At 41.1% G+C, this 20435-nt stretch overlaps 2 protein-coding genes across 3 annotated transcripts in view; both read left to right on the forward strand.

Moving 5' to 3' along the window:
- The first annotated feature begins 891 nt into the window (after window positions 1-891).
- Window positions 892-9380, forward strand: inpp1 (inositol polyphosphate-1-phosphatase). The gene is made up of 6 exons (XM_058373978.1): window positions 892-1091; window positions 3540-3745; window positions 4403-4463; window positions 5265-5465; window positions 5623-5797; window positions 8227-9380. The coding sequence occupies exons 2-6, from the start codon at window positions 3542-3544 to the stop codon at window positions 8726-8728; spliced, it is 1143 nt and encodes a 380-aa protein (XP_058229961.1). The 5' UTR covers window positions 892-1091; window positions 3540-3541; the 3' UTR covers window positions 8729-9380.
- Window positions 9381-15183: 5803 nt separating this feature from the next.
- Window positions 15184-20435, forward strand: part of iffo2b (intermediate filament family orphan 2b) — a 47351-nt gene continuing 42099 nt past the window's right edge. Inside the window, exon 1 of one of the 2 annotated variants that reach the window (XM_058373682.1) lies at window positions 15184-16105. In XM_058373682.1, the coding sequence (XP_058229665.1) occupies window positions 15630-16105 (476 nt within the window). In that variant the 5' untranslated portion in view covers window positions 15184-15629. The remainder of the gene's footprint in view (window positions 16106-20435) is intronic. The other variant, XM_058373683.1, reaches the window with a different exon arrangement.

Here is a 20435-nt window from a genome sequence, read left to right on the forward strand (position 1 = left end):
GAAATTTTGCTTTTCTAAATTTTACGGACCTACATACACACTCATTTGTCCGGCGCCCCGCATGCACACACACACACACACAAATGAACAGTGGAATAGTATGACTAAATGATTTTAATTCGCTATTGAAATAGATAATTATTGTTAACGTGTTAAAGTAGCATTCTTCTCTGGCTAGCCTTAAGAGGGCCTACTGACCGGCCGCCACTGCTCTATAGTTTATTATATTTTATTATATCCTATATTTATCGTGAGTGCATATGTCCATATGTCCAACTCTTTGACAAACCCTTAAACTAACCAGCGAACATTAGAGCCCCAGTTAAGAACTTGTGAAAGTGGTCCATTCATCCATTTTCTATATTGCGTATTTTACACGGGGTCACAGGAAAACCTCAGTGGACTCTGGGCACAAAGTGACGGACACACTGGACCCATCCTGAGGCGCAATCCTACTCACACACACACACACTCGGACAACTTAAACATGCCAATCAGCCTACACAGCCTTCGGACTGAGGAAGGAGACTCGTAGAAACTATTTTATTGTTTCATACAGCTTATGTTGTAATATATTTGTGGCACATTAAATGAAGCATGAAGAGAAATGTTTCTCATGGATAATGTGTACAGTAAAGAAGGGACCTATACAGTGACCCAAATCGGTTCATTTCAGAAAACAATTGTTAATTCAAGTTAAAGTTTCTTTTTTATTTCAGGGTGTGGCATGCATTGTGACTAAAAAAAAACAAAAACAAAACAAAACAAGCAGAAACGTCGACGGAAAAAAAAGAAAACAAAAAACAAAAACACAGTTGAACCGGAGCCGCAGACTCTCTCTCTCTCTCTCTCCACGCAGTGCGCGTGCGTCACGATCCCGCGCATGCGTGGTGCGCCGAGGTTCAGCAGGGCTCGAGTCTTACAGCAGCGACGGAGCGTCGGCTCAGTCAGATGGAGGTTTTGATAGAGGAAGTGCTCTTTTTCCTATCGCCTTTCCTGCCCTGTGTCGATAACAAACCTCGAATGAGTGACCCGACCAACTCGATTGCACCAATTTAATCCAGAACACACAAAACGAGCTTCATTTCAAGGTGAGCATTAGCTTCCTGTTTGTTTGTTTTTTTTCTTTTTCCATTCTGTGTTTGTGGTTGAGACAGATGTTGACGTACAGATGTGTGCGTATGTGATTGCCAGTGTGATCTCTAAAGTCAATGCATGATCATTTTCACCTGTATGCTATTTAATCTCTAGGTTGGTGCAGTAAATGTGTTGTCACAGAGGGCAATATACATGCAGAAATGTCTATGTTTATATTTGCATTGTATTTGGATGCAGCTTCTGGAGCTGGGCTTCAAGAAATAGTTCAGATGGTGGGAGATGAATATTTAGCATAGAAATGACTCCTTTCAGTTCATTAATAAGGGTAATAAATGTACAAGTAAGCACAATAAGCAATTCAAAGAACTGACTGATTATTGACGTTGCAATGAGGCCTCTTTTTTTTTTGTTTTCCTGCCTCAATCTGAGCTTTTTGTTTTTCCATAAGGAAAAAAAAACCCCTCATGTATATCCTCTTCCTTTAACACAGTGTTTTCTCAAACAGGTCCTCTAGGTTTTTTGCCCCGAGAACTGATTTACTGATTTAAATACCATGGTGCTGGTGGAGTTTCTAATTCATTTTAGATCAGGTGATGATTTCATTGTACTAAGTAGCTGTACAAGTCCCAAGTTTACGTTAAACGCAGTCATTCGTCACGGTGACGTTTCTATGGTAACAACTTGTATGACGTATGCTTTGCGTGAACAACTTGCGTGTGATCGTTCACGTGTCGTGAAGGGCTTACTTAAACATTTTCCTGGCTATTTTATTTGTTTTAACTTTGAAAGAGAGAGGGTGGGGGGAAAGTGAGAACTTTTGTTCGTGGTGGTCAAATCAAAAGTGATAACAGGAACTGAGATGTGCGACAACATTAAACGTGACTATTAATAAAATATATATATATGTATATATATATATATATATATATATATATATATATAACATGAAATGTTTTTTAATTTAAAAATTGAATTAAGAATTAAACACTTCAGGACATGATGTTAAGGGGAAATTAATTTCTTCATGGCAGGACGTATAACACAACAAAGACGTTGATTATTTTCCACGTGTTTGCCGAGATGCAGGAAAATTATGCTGTAAAATTGTTGTTCAACGTGACATAACTTGCCACATTACAAGCTTTGGATGCCAAAGTTTGTATCCCCATGGTTTCTACTGAGAGATCTGACAAGTAAGTAGAGGTGAGTGGATAATAATAGAGCGCATTTTGTTCATAATTCCATTCAGGTATATGTCTTGTTCATTTGCTATGGTAATTGCTCGTGCTAGAGGGTGAGTCGCGCGGTGGTTTAGTGGTTAGCACATTTGCCTCTAGGCTTTGGGGTTCACTTCCCACCTGATTTAGGTGTGCGCTGAGTTTGCATGCTCTCTCTCTCTCTCTCTCTCTCTCTCTCTCTCTCTCTCTCTTTGAGCTTCAGGTAATAGGTTGATCTGCATACCTAAATTATCTGTAGTGAGTGTGATTGTGCCCTTCGATGGGCTTGTACCCGGTTCAGGGGATAGGCTTCAGGTTCCTAGTGTCACTTTGGTGCAGAAAATGAAAGAGGGAGTATTTCCAGGGGCTCGATTCCCGCCTTTGCCCTGCGTGTGCTGTGTCCGCATGGTCTCCACATGCTTGGGCAGGGGGGGGTTTCCCTCTTGTTTCCTGACTGGACTTTCTAAAATTGCCTGTATTGTGTGTGAGCATGTTTTTGATGTGTTGTAATGTGTTGGCCCCCTGGGATACACTCCAGGTGACCCCGGTGTAGGAGAAGCAGCACAAAAATGTCTTGTTGGACTTGAGATGGAGTGTGCTATCTATCTATCTATCTATCTATCTATCTATCTATCTATCTATCTATCTATCTATCTATCTATCTATCTATCTATCTATCTATAGTAACCTTTCAGGGGGGAGGAAATTTCAGCACACGCCACCAGCGTTCTCTCAAACGACTTCCTCTATTCAACTCTAATAACCTTTTTCTATCTGTCCCACTTAATGTGATATTTTTATGCCCTGCATTTTAAAAGCCTGACCTGAATATCCCATTATAAACCTCCTGGAGCTAAAGCATGGAAAGGATACAATCAGCACTAAATCTGTAATGATGATAATGCCCATATAATAATAACCAAGAATATCAGTAACTAAATAAATATCATTTTAGAGAAGTAAAAATAGCATTGAGCAAATGCTCATGTACATTACCTAAAACTGCCATCCGTATACATCAGTAAATTGTTTCAAATATCAGTCTGATGTACTGCTATATAACTAAACACTTAGCTAACATGAGTCACAGGAAGTTTTTCGATCAGCACAATGGTTAAAAGGTCAAGGATGCTTTTAACAGAAGGTGTACGAATGAACGACTCAGTAATTTCTTACCTGCTGACTAACGTTCATATTCTGAGCTTTTCCCTCATTTCTTTTCAGCGATGGCGAATTTGCTGCGTCTGCTGCTGAGCGTGGCTGAAAAAGCCGCCAACGTGGCGCGGGTGTGCAGGCAGGAGGCGCCGTTGTTCGAGTTGCTGGTGCAGGAGAAAACCGGCGCCGACAAGAACAAAAAGTTCATCCAGGACTTCAAGACGCTTGCCGACGTCGTGATACAGGAAATGATCCGACACGACGTCTGTGCACAGGTGAACGTGTAGCGAGCGTCTCTAAATATATATTCACTTTGGCATAACATGAGCACTGAGAGGTGAAGTGAATAAGACTGATGATCTCCTCATCATGGCACCTGTTAGTGGGTGGGATATATTAGGCAGCAAGTGAACATTTTGTCCTCAAAGTTGATGTGTTAGAAGCAGGAAAAATGGACAAGCGTAAGGATTTGAACAAGTTTGACAAGGACCGAATTGTAATGGCTAGACCACTGGATCAGAGCATCTCCAAAACTGCAGCTCTTGTGGGGTGTTCCCGGTCTGCAGTGGTCAGTATCTATCAATAGTGGTCCAAGTAAGGAAGAAGTGATGAACCTGTGACAGAGACAGGGAGCTACTGTTGAAGTTAATGCTGGTTCTGATAGACAGGTGTCAGAATACACAGTGCTTGACGGGTCAGGGCTGCTTTGGGGGGGGGACCAACACAATATTACGCAGGTGGTCATAATGTTATGCCTGATCCAGACACTTAAATGTAATGTATGAATGCATAAAAGTATAACATGCTTTAATAAATTAAAGCTTAGTGTTGGCAGTTTGCTGTGAGGTGATGACAGTACAAGGGGGAAAAAGACTGTACGAGGCAGGATTCTCACTGTCTAATCGCCGTCTAATGAAACCTCTGTGTGACAGTTTCCAGAGTTGAATGGCTTCATTTACGGGGAGGAATCCAACAAGTTTGAGAACGGACTCGGTGAGTGATCGATTCTGTACAGTGACTTGTTTGATCGTCTTGAGATGAGATGCCCAGGCATGTACTAAAATTATAAAAAGAAAGGGCATGTAATCAGAGTTACGTAATCAGATTGCGAAAAGACAGTACAATGTGATCTAGTCTACTAGCAGTCAGTCAATTAAAGAGGAGCCAGAGTTTCCAAAATTGCATCATCTCGGATTTCCATATATCCCTCCGGTGTTTAGGAGAAGTGTAGGAGTAGAGATGTTAGGCTTTAAACATGTATTTAAAACATATTCAATTAATAAAATATTATCGTTAATAATAATCGTTAAAAAAAGGTCCTTTTTTTTGGTGATGCAAGTCTTACTTGTATATAAAGCGATGCTGTAAAGGAAAGAGTCCTACAAATAAATCATGGAATTAAGTCTTTGTACATGAGAAGACATTATAAAGAGCAGGAAACAGTAATAGAGTCATTATTTTGGTGTGACGAAATGCGAAGTAAGCTTTGTGTAGTTTTGTAAGGAAATTGGCTGGATTTTTAAAAACCTGATTCAATAATGTTGAATGAATAAATGAATAAATAAATGAAATTGGCAGAATTTTTTAATCCGATTTAATAATGAAGATAAAATAAATAAAATAAATGTTAGAAACAGCAGTATATACTGTTTCTAACATTTATACATTTATTTATTTATTTATTTATTTATTTATTTATTTATTTATTTATTATGTCTGCATTATTGAATTGGAAACAAAAACCTCTATATGGTAATATATGATGTAGACCTCTCTTTTTTTGTCATCCTTAAGGAGAGAGCGTGACCGTTACTGTATGCACTAAACAAGAGGACACGACGGCTTTACTGGCCAAAGTGCTGGACGGAGATGGAACAGCCGCGTCGCTCCTGGCCGAAGCCATCCATCAGAAGCTGCAGCTACGAGACAAACTTGCCGAAAAGCTGCAGCTCCCTCTCAAACCAGAGGACTTGGCCATCTGGATCGACCCCATTGGTATGAAAAAGTCTACTGTGACCACTGAGGAACAAATCTGGGTTAAACAAGCTTCCTTGATCGTAATAATTTTACACGATGTGCCCTGGGTGTAGGTACAATTAAACTTATCAGTTGCTGTCTTAATCCTTGTGCTGTTAATGTTCCTACTGTGCAGACGGTACCAGTCAGTATATTCAGGGGAAGGAGCGGGAGGTAGCAGACGACGAGTTTTGCTCCTCAGGTCTTCCCTGTGCACTTGTTCTTATCGGCGTTTACCTGCGTGCAACTGGAGAACCCGTGATGGGGGTCATCAATCAGCCGTTTACACGCAAAGACCCAACCAGCAAGAGGCAAGTATCACACGTTACCACTGACTGTGTTATGACTGGTATGGACACCAATTACTACGTTCCGGTTTTTACACCACTGTGTTATGTTAATGTGTTTGTTCTAATATGTTACTGTTTCTACAGCAACAGCTAATTCATAAAGACTTGTATTATATATATTTACTTTGGTATAACTTTATGAGCAGTGACAGGTGAAGTGAATAACACTGATTATCTCCTCATCATGGCACCTGTTAGTGGGGGGGATATATTAGGCAGCAGGTGAACATTTTGTCCTCAAAGTTGATGTGTTAGAAGCAGGAAAAATGGACAAGCGTAAGGATTTGAGCGAGTTTGACGAAGGGCTAAATTGTGATTGCTAGACCACTGGATCAGAACATCTCCAAAACTGCAGCTCTTGTGGGGTGTTCCCGGTCTGCAGTGGTCAGTATCTGTCAAAAGTGGTCCAAGTAAGTAACAGTGATGAGCCTGTGACAGGGTCAGATAAGCTACTGTTGCTCAAATTGCTGAAGAACTTAATGCTGGTTCTGATCTAAAGGTGTCAGAATGCACAGTGCAGGACGGGTCAGGGCTGTTTTTGGCAGCGAAAGAGGGACCAACATAATGGTCATAATGTTATGCCTGATCAGTGTAATGTATGAATGCATAGAAATATAACATTCTTTAATAAATTAAAGCTTCGTGTTGGCAGTTTGCTGTGAGGTGATGACAGTACAAGGGGGAAAAACGCTATACGAGGCAGAAAAACTCATTTCTCCTTTTGTGTCAAGCTCTAGGTTGGATTATTGTAATGCCTTACTCTCCAGAGAGATAAATAAGCTCAGCTAAAAAAAACAAAAATGGACAAAAACAGGATCTTCTGTAATGAGCATAACAAACATACGAGCACTCCAAGCCACAGAAGTGTAAAATATGTGTCAATATCTGGAAGATATGGTGGATGTTTACGTTATTAGCTTTTACATATCAGTCAAATTATCAAAACATTTCAAATGAGGACCGATTTCCTAAAATCATGCTCCATACTGGAAGTGACAGAGTTCAGTGTTCAGTGTGATTCATCTCTAAAGCATGTAATGACGTTCATGAATAACTGGTTTTCTTTCTTTCTTCGTGTAACATTCTGTAGAAACCTCATAAATCACTGCGACTGAGATTTGATTCACTAAAAATGCATCGATGCATGGTTTGTTCCTTATTCATAATCAAGAAGATTGCGACTATCAGTACATAATATTTGCTCTTTTTTCCTCTACGCTATCCTGGTACAAACAGACTGTGGCACTTTATTAGCCGAGACGTTCCTAGTGCTCTTAAACTGTCACCACTTGATGCGAGGAACATAATGGAGCAGCTCTTGTGTAGTTCTTAGACGAATACGAGCACCTAGAAAGTGAACCGCGTGATAATGCACTATGTTGCCGAAAGTTTTGGGACACCCCTCCAAATCATTGAATTCAGGTGTTGTTTTTCAGAGGTTGGGCTCGGTCCCTTAGTTCCAGTGAAAGGAACTCTTAATGCTTCGGCTTCATACCAAGACATTTTGGACAATTTCATGCTCCCAGTGTTGTGGGGACAGTTTGGGGATGACCCCTTCCTGTTCCAACATGACCGCACACCAGTGCACAAAGCAAGGTCCATAAAGACATGGATGAGTGAGTTTGGTGTGGAGGAACTTGACTGGCCTGCACAGAGTCCTGACCTCAACCTGACAGAACACCTTTGGGATGAATTAGAGCGGAGACTGTGACCCAGGCCAAAACTGTGACTTCTGCCTTTACATGAACATGAATGTAATATGGAGTTCTCCCGCCCGTTGCAGCTATAACGGCTTCAACTCTTCTGGGAAGGCTTTCCACAAGGATTAGGAATGTGTTTATGGGAATTTTTTTATCATTTCTCTAGAAGCGCATTTTTGAGGTCAGGCACTGATGAAGTATGAGAAGGCCTGGCTCGCAGTCTCCACTCCCAAAGGTGTTCTTGAGGTCAGGCCTCTACACCAAACTCCATGTCTTTATGGACCTTGCTTTGGTCACTGGTGTGCAGTCATGTTGGAACAGGAAGGGGTCATCCCCAAACTGTTTCCACAAAGTTGGGACCATGAAATTGTCCAAAATGTCTTGGTATGAAGCTGAAGCATTGAGTTCCTTTCACTGGAACTAAGGGGCCGAGGCCAACCCCTGAATTCAATGATTTGGAGGGGTGTCCCAAAACTTTTGGCAATATAGTGTAGGCGAAACCTCTTAGCATTAAAAGATATTTTGCGTATCAAGTGAATTGCAGGGCATAAAACTGTTTTCCTGATGAAGTGATGTGAACTAACTTTAGTGGTTGCACTGCAGTTCCAACAATAATGCAGCTCTCGGGTAAGAAAAAGCTTTCAGTTCATCTCTCACTTCCCTAACATCGCTGCTTTTCGTCTCTTTCAGATGGCAGGGTCGGTACTTCTGGGGAGTTTCTTATGAAGAGATCAACATATGCTCTTTCACGCCATGTCAGCGGCCCGTGGGGAAAAACCCAGACTCCCTCTCGGTGGTCCTGAGCTCCAGTGAGAAGCAGGAAGTGAAAGATGCTTTATCCCCGCTCTGCGACGGCCAGCTGACCTACGCCTCAGGGGCGGGGTATAAAATCCTGTGTGTCATTCAGGGCTTGGTGGATATGTACGTACTCTCAGAGGGCAGCACCTATAAGTGGGACTCGTGCGCCCCTCATGCTATACTGCGTGCCTTCGGAGGGGGGATCTGTGACCTCAGCCAGTGCCTTTCTGCTGTCAGGAACGGCAAAAAGGACCTCAGGGCGGAACTGACCTATAATAACCCCTGCGCTGGGTGTCAGGGGGTTGAGCAGTGGGCAAACCAGGGGGGTTTAGTGGCGTATTTGGACTCTGCAGTTCTGGCCAGAGTGGTTGAGGCACTTGCTGACAAAATATGATTTTTTGTTGTTGTTTTGTTAGGATGTTTATATTAGGGGCAAACTGGTTTTATATCCTTTACATTTTGTTGATATATTTATGCCGTTATAGATTTTTTTTTATATATATAGATTGTTGGACATGTGATGATAATCATGTACATTATTGAAAAAATTCTGGATTAGGCTGACTATGTAGGCGACCTTTTCAGGTTGCATGAGCTGTAAGAGCTGAGTCTCTTGTCGAAAAGCTTGCATCTGTGCTTGCAAGCAAAATCTCACGTGCATGGGGTGCTAAAACTTGTGACATTACGGCAAAGCCTTCTTCGAAATCAATTATAGCTAAAGACGAACCGCGGATGCGATATCGTGAAAACATAAGCTGAAAGGAAATATTGCGATGTCACATGACTACAATGATGTGTATCCATTTCTTTTACATAATGTACAAGGCTGCTGGTTTCTGCAATGTGTATAGAAATCTATATATCGAAACTTTTTTTTTTTCTTATTGAGATGTGTTGTTTATTTCAAAACCGCAGAGGACCTGTGTAGTTATTATATTTACGTCTATTTTACTTTATTATGTTTACGGTTGCTGTTCATCAAACTAGCGCCATCAAATATCATTCTGTTATAAATATTAAAGATATATATTACTGGGTAAGTTGAATCGTTGTGGCTCTTCAAGAAGCTTTTATTGTCATTTCAACCACATACAGCTGGCGCAGTACATAGTGAAATGAAACAACGTTTCTCCAGGACCTGGTGCTACATAAACATACAACTACTAGTACAATACAAAACAACAAACAACACCACAGAGCTAGGACAGAAGTTTGTCTTAGCCACGTAAAGTGCACAGTGTGCAGCTAGGTGCAAACAGAGCATAGACAAGACAGTGCAAAAAAGACAATAAAGACAACACAAAAGAACACAGGACACTTAGCGCTGAAAGGAAATAAAAGAACGTGTACTGGAATGTAAGTGAAATAAAATAGATAAAGTGAAATGACGTAGAAAAAAAAGTATTGTGCAAAAACACACAGCAGCAGTTGAGGTAGTGCAAATAGAATAAACATAAGTATAACTATAGCATCGGATGACAGGTAGAGGTAGTGCAGTAAGTAATGAACAGTATAAATTATGTGTGTGTGTGTTTGTGTCCACACAGTCAAGAGAGAGTGTGTGTATCTGTGTGTGAGAGACAGAGAGTTAATATACAGTTCAGTCCTGAGTGAGAGTGTGTGTGTGTGAGAGAGTGTAGAACAGTTCAGTCCTGAGTGAGAGTGTGTGTGAGAGAGAGTGTAGAACAGTTCAGTCCTGAGTGAGAGTGTGTGAGAGAGTGTAGAACAGTTCAGTCCTGAGTGAGTGTGTGTGTGTGTGTGTGTGAGAGAGTGTAGAACAGTTCAGTCCTGAGTGAGAGTGTGTGAGAGAGAGTGTAGAACAGTTCAGTCCTGAGTGAGAGTGTGTGAGAGAGTGTAGAACAGTTCAGTCCTGAGTGAGTGTGTGTGTGTGTGTGTGTGTGTGAGAGAGTGTAGAACAGTTCAGTCCTGAGTGAGAGTGTGTGTGAGAGAGAGTGTAGAACAGTTCAGTCCTGAGTGAGAGTGTGTGTGAGAGTGTAGAACAGTTCAGTCCTGAGTGAGAGTGTGTGTGTGTGTGTGTGTGTGAGAGTGTAGAACAGTTCAGTCCTGAGTGAGAGTGTGTGTGAGAGTGTAGAACAGTTCAGTCCTGAGTGAGAGTGTGTGTGTGTGTGTGTGTGTGTGTGTGTGAGAGTGTAGAACAGTTCAGTCCTGAGTGAGAGTGTGTGTGAGAGTGTAGAACAGTTCAGTCCTGAGTGAGAGTGTGTGTGAGAGAGTGTAGAACAGTTCAGTCCTGAGTGAGAGTGTGTGTGAGATTGTAGAACAGTTCAGTCCCGGGTGTTGAGGAGCCTAATGGCTTGAGGAAAGAAACTGTTACACAGTCTGGTTGTGAGGGCCCGAATGCTCCGGTACCTCTTTCCAGATGGCAGGAGGGTGAAGAGTGTGTGTGAGGGGTGTGTGGGGTCAGCCACAATGCTGATGGCTTTGCGGATGCAGCGTGCGGTGATAATGTCTGTGATAGAGGGGAGAGAGACTCCGATGATCTTCTCAGCTGTCCTCACTATCCGCTGAAGGGTCTTGCGATCTGAGACGGTGCAGTTCCCAAACCAGGCAGTGATGAAGCTGCTCAGGACGCTCTCGATGGTCCCTCTGTAGAACACAGACAGGATGGGGGAAGGGAGATGGGCTTTACTCAGCCTCCTCAGGAAGTAGAGGCGCTGCTGGGCTTTCTTGGTGATGGAGCTGGTGTTGAGTGACCAGGTGAAGTTCTCCGCCAGATGGACACCAAGGAATTTGATGCTCTTGACGATCTCCACAGAGGAGCCATCGATGGACAGCGGAGAATGGTCACACTGTGCTCTCCTGAAGTCAACAACCATCTCTTTGGTCTTGTCGACGTTCAGGGAGAGGTTGTTGGCTCTGCACCAGGCTGTTAGATGTTGCACCTCCTCTCTGTATGCTGACTCATCATTCTTGCTGATGAGACCCACCACGGTCGTGTCATCAGCGAACTTGACGATGTGGTTGGAGCTGTGCATTGCTGCACAGTCGTGGGTCAGCAGAGTGAACAGCAATGGACTGAGCACACAGCCCTGAGGTGCTCCAGTGCTCAGTGTGGTGGTGCTGGAGATACTGCTCCCGATCCGGACTGACTGAGGTCTCCCAGTCAGGAAATCCAGGATCCAGTTGCAGAGAGAGGTGTTCAGGCCCAGGAGACTCAGCTTCTTAATCAGCTGCTGAGGGATGATTGTGTTGAATGCTGAACTGAAATCTATGAACAGCATTCGAACGTAGGAGTCTTTGCAGTCCAGGTGTGTGAGGGCCAGATGGAGGGTTGTGGTGATGGCATCTTCCGTGGAACGGTTAGGACGATACTTGTTTATTGGTTACTGCTGGAATTTCACAGCTGCACCTTACAAAACAAATTACTGTCATTTTTGGTTTGCTCATTAGGGATACACTTATAATTATATAAAAGTTATAAATATTTTATTTAACTTAAATTTACTGTCATTTTCTGTGAAACTGCTTTGTTGGAAATTTCATTGATAACAGGCTATATTTCCATTGACGCTGCTGCCCCCTAGTGCCCGTTGTCTGTATTACAGCTAATGCTTTACGGTCAGCTATAAGTGTAATTTTAGCTTTTAACCGGTAGATGGCGCCAAAGTTTTCGAAAACTCACAAAAGATTAAAAAATGTCAATGGCAATACTCTGTCACAATTTTATTTAATTAGCAAAATAATAATAAAAAAAATCTTATTTATAATAATAAAAATAATAAATAATAATTATTAATAGTAGTTGTAGCAGTAGTAGTATTGTTAGTATTAAAGTATTAATACAAATAATAATAATAATAATAATAATAATTTTCCTTTTTTCCTTGTTGATTAAAGTTATTGACTGTAACACAGTGGACTGCTTATTCCCATAACATTGATAAACATCTAATTTTGTCCGCAAAACTGCCATAACATTTAAAAGTTACTTAATTATAATTATTTTTTTGACACAAATGTACATGATAAGCCAAGACAGGGTGAAAGGGGAAAATGGGGGATTTCTTTTGCACTGTTTTGCATAGTTAAATGGTAAATGACAGCAATACTCACCATTCCTGTCTTAGTCTTAATCCAAAACAGGTCAAGCCGGTCAAATGATAGGCCACCTTGGGTTTTTTAGTTACTGCACAAACAAACAAGTCCGATCCATGGAGGCCCCACCTCACATCTTAGAGGACTTGAAGGAACTGCTGCTCATGTCTTGGTGCCAGATACCACAGCACACCTTCAGGGATCTATCGGAGTCCATGCCTTGACGGGTCAGGGCTGTTTTGTCAGCAAAAAGGGGCACCAACACAGTATTAGCCAGGTGGTCATAATGTTATGGCTGTTCATTATAGTTAAGGATGTTGGAAAGAAAAATACCATTTCTCCATAATCAAACCACATATATTGATAATTTGAATCCAATCCAACTAATAACTTAAAAAGTCTAAATGCATTCCTTCTGCTTGACACTAATGATGTTGATGATGTTGAAGTGATGCCCAACTATGTCCTGTTTCAAACTTTTAAGCTCTGCACATTGGACCATTTGTTTATGCGAAAGTGAGGTGATGCAGCATGGCAATTTAATTAATTTAACTTTTTTTTGGCTAAACAGACTTCCTTTGAGTGAAAGGTAAAAAATCTGGGCACTTCACAAAAGGCATTTTATAAACATTGACTGCTGTCTAAGTTCCCACTCGCATGAGGAGTGTTTCTCAGGTCACCAGCAGGTACAGATATGCCTCAATAAAATATTTTGATAGGCTGTCAAGACTACCGATTAACATGAATGAATCATTATTATGTTGTCAGGCCAGGCTATGAAAAAAAATACATATTTTTTAACCTTTAAATTTATGCAATACACAACGCCAAGAAATAACTTGGCTCTAGACATCCCTTTACTACAGAAGAACTTGACTGTCAGTTGATGTAAGTCTGTGTTCGTCTCCAGTTTTTATGTCATCAAGATTGCAGCAATCTTCTCTAATTGACTTTAACATGCTTTTACAAGTTTGGTCTTCTGATCGCTTGTCTTCTTTGAGCATGGACGGCAAACAACTTATAATGTATACATATAATTAACTGCCATATTAAAAGTGACATTTCTCATTTCCTGACTAATATCAGGATCAACAGCTACTCATGTCACTAGAACATTTTTAACCAAAAAACCCTGAGGATATATATTTATGTTCGGTTGTGTGATTATTGTGTGTAAATGTGTGTGTGTGTGTGTGTGTGTGTGTGCATGTGTAAGTTTCTGGACAAACCTGTACAGGATGAAGTACTCATTATTAAATGAGTAGTCACTATTTGTGTGTGTTTAATGTTTTGTTTAGTAGCATGTAAATTGTTTATGCACTTATAAGATAAGATAAGGTAGAACGATATAACTTAATTAATCCCAAAGGAAATTCTTTTGCCAGAGGCTGCTTCAGAGTACACATGACAAATGAAATGGAAATGAAATATGCTTTACATACAAAATGTACAAAAAAAAAAAGGTGCTTGAGAATTAGGATAATATTAAGTAAGATAAGATAATGATATTGCACATGGCGTGACATTAATGTAAATATTGTAGATTAAATGCACAAAACACGTTACATGTGATTAGTAGTATAAAATCCTCTATAATCTTTTTTTTTTTTTGTTTAGTTTTAATTCTTTGCTCATGTCTTTATTACAGCTTGACGGTGAGGGTTGTTTTCTGTGTCCTTTATTGTGAAAACTCATCCCTTGTAAGTTTGGAACAGGTGAGATGGCTGAATCATTACAAACACACTACCTGTGTTCAAACCTCAATATATTGTCATGCTAATAAAGTAATCCTAAATTCATTTCATGCAGGACTATTTAAGTTATTTTAAATTTATTTCATTCAAGAGAACTAACATCCAGAATGACTTTTTTCCTTACATGGTTTTGCTGAATGTGCAAACTCACTAAGTATAAACTAATAACTGTTTCATTTATTATTAACCAGATAAACCGATCAGGCATAACATTATGAGCAGTGTCAGGCGAAGTGAATAACACTGATGATCTCCTCATCATGGCACCTGTTAGTGGGTGGGCCATATTAGGCAGCAAGTGAACATTTTGTCCTCAAAGTTGATGTGTTAGAAGCAGGAAAAAATTGTTGCTCAAACTGCTGAAGAAGTTAATGCTGGTTCTGATAAAAAAAAAAATAAATAAAAAAAAAGTTGTCAGAATACACAGTGCATGACGGGTCAGCAAACGGCAGACCAACACAATATTAGGCAGGTGGTCATAATGATATGCCTGATTGGTGCAATTACATGTAGTCTCAAAATTATTCCAATAAACAGCATTATACTGTTCTACAGAAGAATGTGCAATATTTTTTTTCTTTATTTATGCTTTTTTAAACAAATAGTTTACATTTCCATAAGTACACTTACGGAAATAATGTTAGGTTTATGTACAATTATGATGAAGGGAAAACTTTTGCAGTGCAATTGCAGTACGTATCTTAGACTTTTTAAATAATTCCTTGGATCAGTGACGCACCTTTAAAGTTTTATATACTGGAAGCTAACTTCTCATGTATTAACACTACAAAATATGTAACTTGCTGGTGGTACCACAACAAAGGAGGAAAAGAACAGCTGTAAGCTTTACAGTGAAAATTGTCATTTTTATGTTAATTGTTCAGGGTGGATTTAAGGCTTTTATTCAGTTTTCTAATTACTTAATTTGCATGGCCGATTTGGAGAGAAACGGAGCAATCTGGCAACACCAAGCTCGTGCCTTGTGCCTTTTCTTTGCGCGTGAGTGTGCGTGTCCGGTGCGGGTGGGGATGGGGAGGCGGAGCGGTTCATGCGGTAGCAGGGAGTCCGGTCAAAAGGGCTGTAACAGGATCCAGAGGCGCTGTAATAGTTTGGATATAAACGCGAGGACAGTAACGTGCGCGGTTTAGACGATTAATAGCACCGGTTTTGTACCAGGAGCTTCTGAATTACTGTCACCTCCGAATACTGATACTGCGGCAAGCGTTAACGCATCTCCCGAGTTTGAGTCGCGAGCTTTCCGCCGCATCCCAGCGCAGGGTGAGGAGAATGAGCTGACACCGAGCCGACTCGTCTGCATCGACTAACGAAAATGTGGATTTTTATTATTGCGACAAAACAAGACGATCAGTAGCTATGGTGACATCACGTCCACTCGGTTTTGCGGATCTGGACACTCTCATCTCGGAGCTCCGGAGTCTCAGCCTGTGTTAGCGACCTTGAATTTCGGACAGGGATTTGGATCAAATCATGAACTCGCTGCTGTTCGGAGATGCGATGTCCGCTGGGATGCCCGCGACGCTGCCTGGGAGCGCCTCGGGCGCGAGCGCGCTGCGCGACGACCTGGGCTCCAACATCCACGTGCTGAAGACGCTGAACGTGCGCTTCCGCCGCTTCCTGGCCCGGGTGCACGAGCTCGAGCGCAGGAACAAGGCGCTGGAGAACCAGCTGAAGCTTGCCGCCGAGAGAGTGAGCTTTCACCCGCTGTTCACGCGCGACGTGGCCGTGCAGACCGACTCGACCGAACCGAGGCTGCCGGGCAAAATCTGGAGCTTCACGCACGTGCGGCGGCGCGGGGAGCGCGTGGAGACGTTGCACGGGCCCGGCGTCTCGTGGTCGCACCCGGACGGCGTGGGGGTGCAAATAGACACAATCACACCCGAACTCAGGGCGCTTTACAACTTTTTAGCCAAAGTCAAGCGCGAGCGGGACGAGTACAAGAACAAGTGAGTTAAAAATAAATAAACAAACAAACAACGACTATGCCACCCTTAAAGAAGTTTTGTTGGGCCTGAGGTGTGAAAATAAGTTCATCATGATAACATATTTTATTTTCAATGGGTATTTTATAGGTTTGTCTACTCATCTACTGAAAATCACAACCCAATCAAGATTTATAGATCTATCTGTCCACTCTACTGGGAAGGCTTTCCACTAGATGTTGGAACATGGCTGTAGGGATTTGTGTTCATTCAACTACTAGAGCTTTAGTCAAATCAGACACTGATTTCAGACAAAAAGGTCAGCTGCAGTTCATCCCAAAAGTGTTTAGCAGGGTTGAGGTCAGGGCTCAGTGCAGGACACACAAGTGTCCACAGCAGTGTCTTCATAGAGCTTACTTTGTGCACAGGGGCATTGTCATGCTGGAACAGGGTTGGACCTCTTATTGAAAAAAAGACCTGAAGTTTTGATTAAATGATATACTTGATGTTAGAGGTTCTCGTGATCCTGGATCAATAGGTGACAGAGATGCCTACAATCAGTTAATGCATAGGTGACTTAAAGGTGACTGAAGTAACACATTTGTGTTATGAAACTTGGGACAGAAACATTCATTCATTCAGTAACCGCTTCATCCTCACCAGTGGCACAGTGGAGCTGGGGCCTATCCCTGAAGCACTAGGCCCAAGGTGTGAACACATCCTATATGGCACACCACCCCGTTACAGGGCATGATACACACTTTTACATACTCAAATGATACCTTGGGGCAATCTACAACAATCTATTCCATGTTTTTGGGATATGAGACAAATCCAGAGACTCACGCAGACATGTACAGAAACTCTGCACAAATACAACATTAGTTACAAATTAGTTAAAGCATTTAAGTGAATGTCTAAAGTCACACCATTAGTGCACTAGTTTATTCATTTCTAATTAATAATATGAATGTCTGAAAGCCTAGAGTCGTATAAACCACTGCCCTCCTGACATCCCACATTACACTGCAGTCAGTTGGCGTCTAAACGAAGTAACTAGAGTGGCAGAACATCCATACTGCACTTTAGAGTTTGTAGGTAATTAATTACCTGGGATAGCCTCTATTTAAACATGTGGCAGCCCCTTCAGTATTTTGTGTGTGTGTGTGGGGGGGTTTTACAAATTTTTCAATGCAGCTTGCAGAGTTTATGTGCTTTTTTGGAGGAAAACTACTTTAAAGATCAAAATTGTTATATAATATGTGAATTCTTACCAGTGAAGACGCATAGCTGCACTCATGTTCTGTTGAACTCTGTGAAAAAGCCGTGGTCATTTTGAAAAAAAAATGCAAGTTTATCTGAATATTGTGGCGTTTGCTTGATTTTGCGTTCATTTCTCTGATTGTGAAATCCTGAAGTGACTGCTTAATGTTAAAAAAAGTTCAAGGTAAACTGAACTGCATTCAGCACGTCAAGTTTCATAAGATTTAGAACACTGTCTAGGTTGCAAAAGTATAGAATTTGGCTGTATATCTGGCTGAGTTACCGTGAGTTGACTGAGTTACCCCGTGTGAACTCAATATTTACGCTAAAGGTATGCGAAGTATGACATTTGAGATACCGTGTAGGAGCTGGGTGGCATTTTAGACCTGGGGCTAGTTTTACTGGATAATTATAGTATAACACATGTAGAGGTTTTTAGTTCAGGTCTTACATATTTCCTGTTTGGAATGTCTCTGGAATGTGAGATCTGTGAAGTAGCAGGTGTTGTGTAATGATCCTTATTGCAAGGATGATTTTACAGAGAACGATGTGTATAAGGCAGACTAACAAGTTGTAAAAAAAAAATAAAAATCTTAGCGTTTGCAATGAACCTACTGTAATTGACCTCGTAAAGTCCAGGCCATGTGGAATTTTCAGGCAGAAAAATTAGACAAAGTCCAGCATCTTTTCAAACATTCAGTTCCAGACGTTCAGTGCTATCTACCTTCTTCCACATACCTCAGCTCACAAGCACTCATAATTGGCCAGTTTTGCTTTAATTGACAGGGTGGTATGTGGAAGCTCACTGGTTGAAGTGTTGGACTATTGATTAGAAGGTTGTGAGTTCAAATCCTAGGTCCATCAAGCTACCACTGTTGGGCCCCTGAGCAAGGCCCTTAACCCCTCAATCGCTCAGTTGTATAAAATGAGATGAATTGTAAAGTAGCTCTGGAAAAGTGCGTTTACCAAATGCCAGAAATGTAAATGTAAACCATCTCTTCCAAGACTAGTTTTGAGAGTTTCTGTTAGCTCTCTTTGGATGGCTGTAGTATCATACAGAGTCAAACTCATGATTTCTTGACAATAGATGAAAAATATTCGATGGCTGATAACTTTAAACTGCTCCTACCCCAAATAGAGCCTCATTTTTAATTGGCATATTCAGAATGAGGCCAGAGTCTCATTATGCTGCCTGGACCTACAAAGCAAACAAAGCTAGCAAGCAATAGCAGTCTTCGATCATCAATTAACAGTACACAAGCCACATCCCCAAAAGATCCTGAACGTTTCTCAGATGATATCATAATAACGCAATAATCCTGAATTACATGAATCCGAATTGATCAGTTATCGTAGACACCAGTGTGGGTAACAGAATCAATGTCAACATTGTTGGTTTGAAATGATTTTGTCATGTGCTTGTGTGATGCTAATTGATGCGTTTGCTGCTTTTTATTTTACCTTCAATCCTGTTTAAATTGCAGACAGCACTACAGACATATTGACTCTCCTGTGCAGCCTTTATAAAAGCTGTACATGCTTTTATTGTTTAACAAGCTGTTGTCTTAGAGTGGATCTCAAACCTTCACTGTATTTGTTCTGACTCCACTTATCTGCTACGATATCGTGACTTCATGACGTTAATATGACTGTTAAAGTGGGAGAAGTCCAGGGGCGTAGGAATGGGAAACTGACCTAAAGCTTTGTGCTGCAGACAGATGCCTCTGTTCTACATTTTTGAGGTCAGTGATTCATTACAGTGGAATATCTTGGCAGCAGGACAACAGGCATAAAAAGAAATCTGGAAAGGAACTTTTTTTGTGTTTTAAGGATCTATTTGGCTGCATTGATGCGATATAGAAGACTCATTGATATGTGTATTGTTAATTTTTTTAATATGACGTGTGTATAATTTGTTAATAGGCGACTCTGATGCAAAGTTCTTTTTTGTTTTTTTTTGTTTCTTTTGTTTTGTTGATATGTTTTAAATCTGTTCTAAAGTCTAAGCTGTAAAAATCTTTAGGGGTTTCTGAGTTGTTTTTGCCTTCTCCAAATTGTAATTGTGTTCTCAATCACGGTTGAGTGCATTTCTCAAGAATCACAAAATGCCGATTTGGGCAAGGACCCAACCCAGAGGGAGCTTTGTGTTTTGTTAAGGCTTATTTACGGCCCTTCATTGAATGGCTGCCTCTCTTTTTGGAGTTTCTATCCAGCTGTCTGGAGATCCTTTCATACGAACACAAGGTTTGCTTGTGATGTGATTTGCTAGCTAGGCGCACGGGTCTCGTGTTGATTTTGTCAACAAACACACACCTTGATAAAAGATTGAACAATTCATTTGCTGTATGTTCATTGCAGTAATCCAAAATTTACTGCCAAATACAGCTGATGCGTAAAGTACATAGCCAAAAGTATGTGAACAGCTGACATCGTCGTCACACCCATATGTGGTGCTTTCCCAAACGTTGGAAGCATACACTTTGCTTGTCGTAGCAATGAGTTTTCTCTGGAACTTTCACTAGCACCAAAGGGCCCAGACCTGTTCCAGCATGACGGTTTGCCTGTGCATGGCTCGCCACGGTGGGCGAGCCGGTGGTGTGACCTCAGAACAATACAAGACAACTTTGTGATGGACTGCAACGTTCGTGTTCTCTCTCAGTGCCCGACCTCACTAATCCTCTTGTGGCTGAATGAGCAAAAAAAAAAAAAAAATCCCAACAACCTAACTGAAAGATTTCCCAGGAGGCTTTTATAACAGCAAACAAATCTGGGTTAATGCCCAGGTTTGTTTTTGTTTTTATAATACGAGCACGTAGTGGTGTGATGGTCAGATGTCCACATACTTTTGGCTATCACTGAGATGTTAACTGATTTATTGTGTTTCAGTTTAGCTGTTCGGCTCATTTAGAGGAATGAACTGTGGGAATGAATTATGTCCCATGAATCTGGTATGCGGCAGTATTTCACATATATTTGCAGTCTTAATTCTGATTGGTCAGAAGGTGTTGATTACTGAAACAGCAGCTCTGTCAGTAGTTCCAGTGGATGGAAGTGGAGAAAATCTGGGTTTTGGGTTTTGTTTATAGATTTT

This window comes from Hemibagrus wyckioides, linkage group LG21 (assembly GCF_019097595.1).
Source record: "Hemibagrus wyckioides isolate EC202008001 linkage group LG21, SWU_Hwy_1.0, whole genome shotgun sequence".
Lineage (NCBI taxonomy): Eukaryota > Metazoa > Chordata > Actinopteri > Siluriformes > Bagridae > Hemibagrus > Hemibagrus wyckioides.

Bases quoted from the DNA above. Each gene is read 5' to 3' on its own strand.
- inpp1 (XM_058373978.1), top strand. From the start codon at position 3,542: ATGGCGAATTTGCTGCGTCTGCTGCTGAGCGTGGCTGAAAAAGCCGCC. The intron at 5,466-5,622 runs GTATGAAAAAGT...CCTACTGTGCAG, and splicing joins CATCTGGATCGACCCCATTG to ACGGTACCAGTCAGTATATT. The intron at 5,798-8,226 runs GCAAGTATCACA...CGTCTCTTTCAG, and splicing joins AAAGACCCAACCAGCAAGAG to ATGGCAGGGTCGGTACTTCT.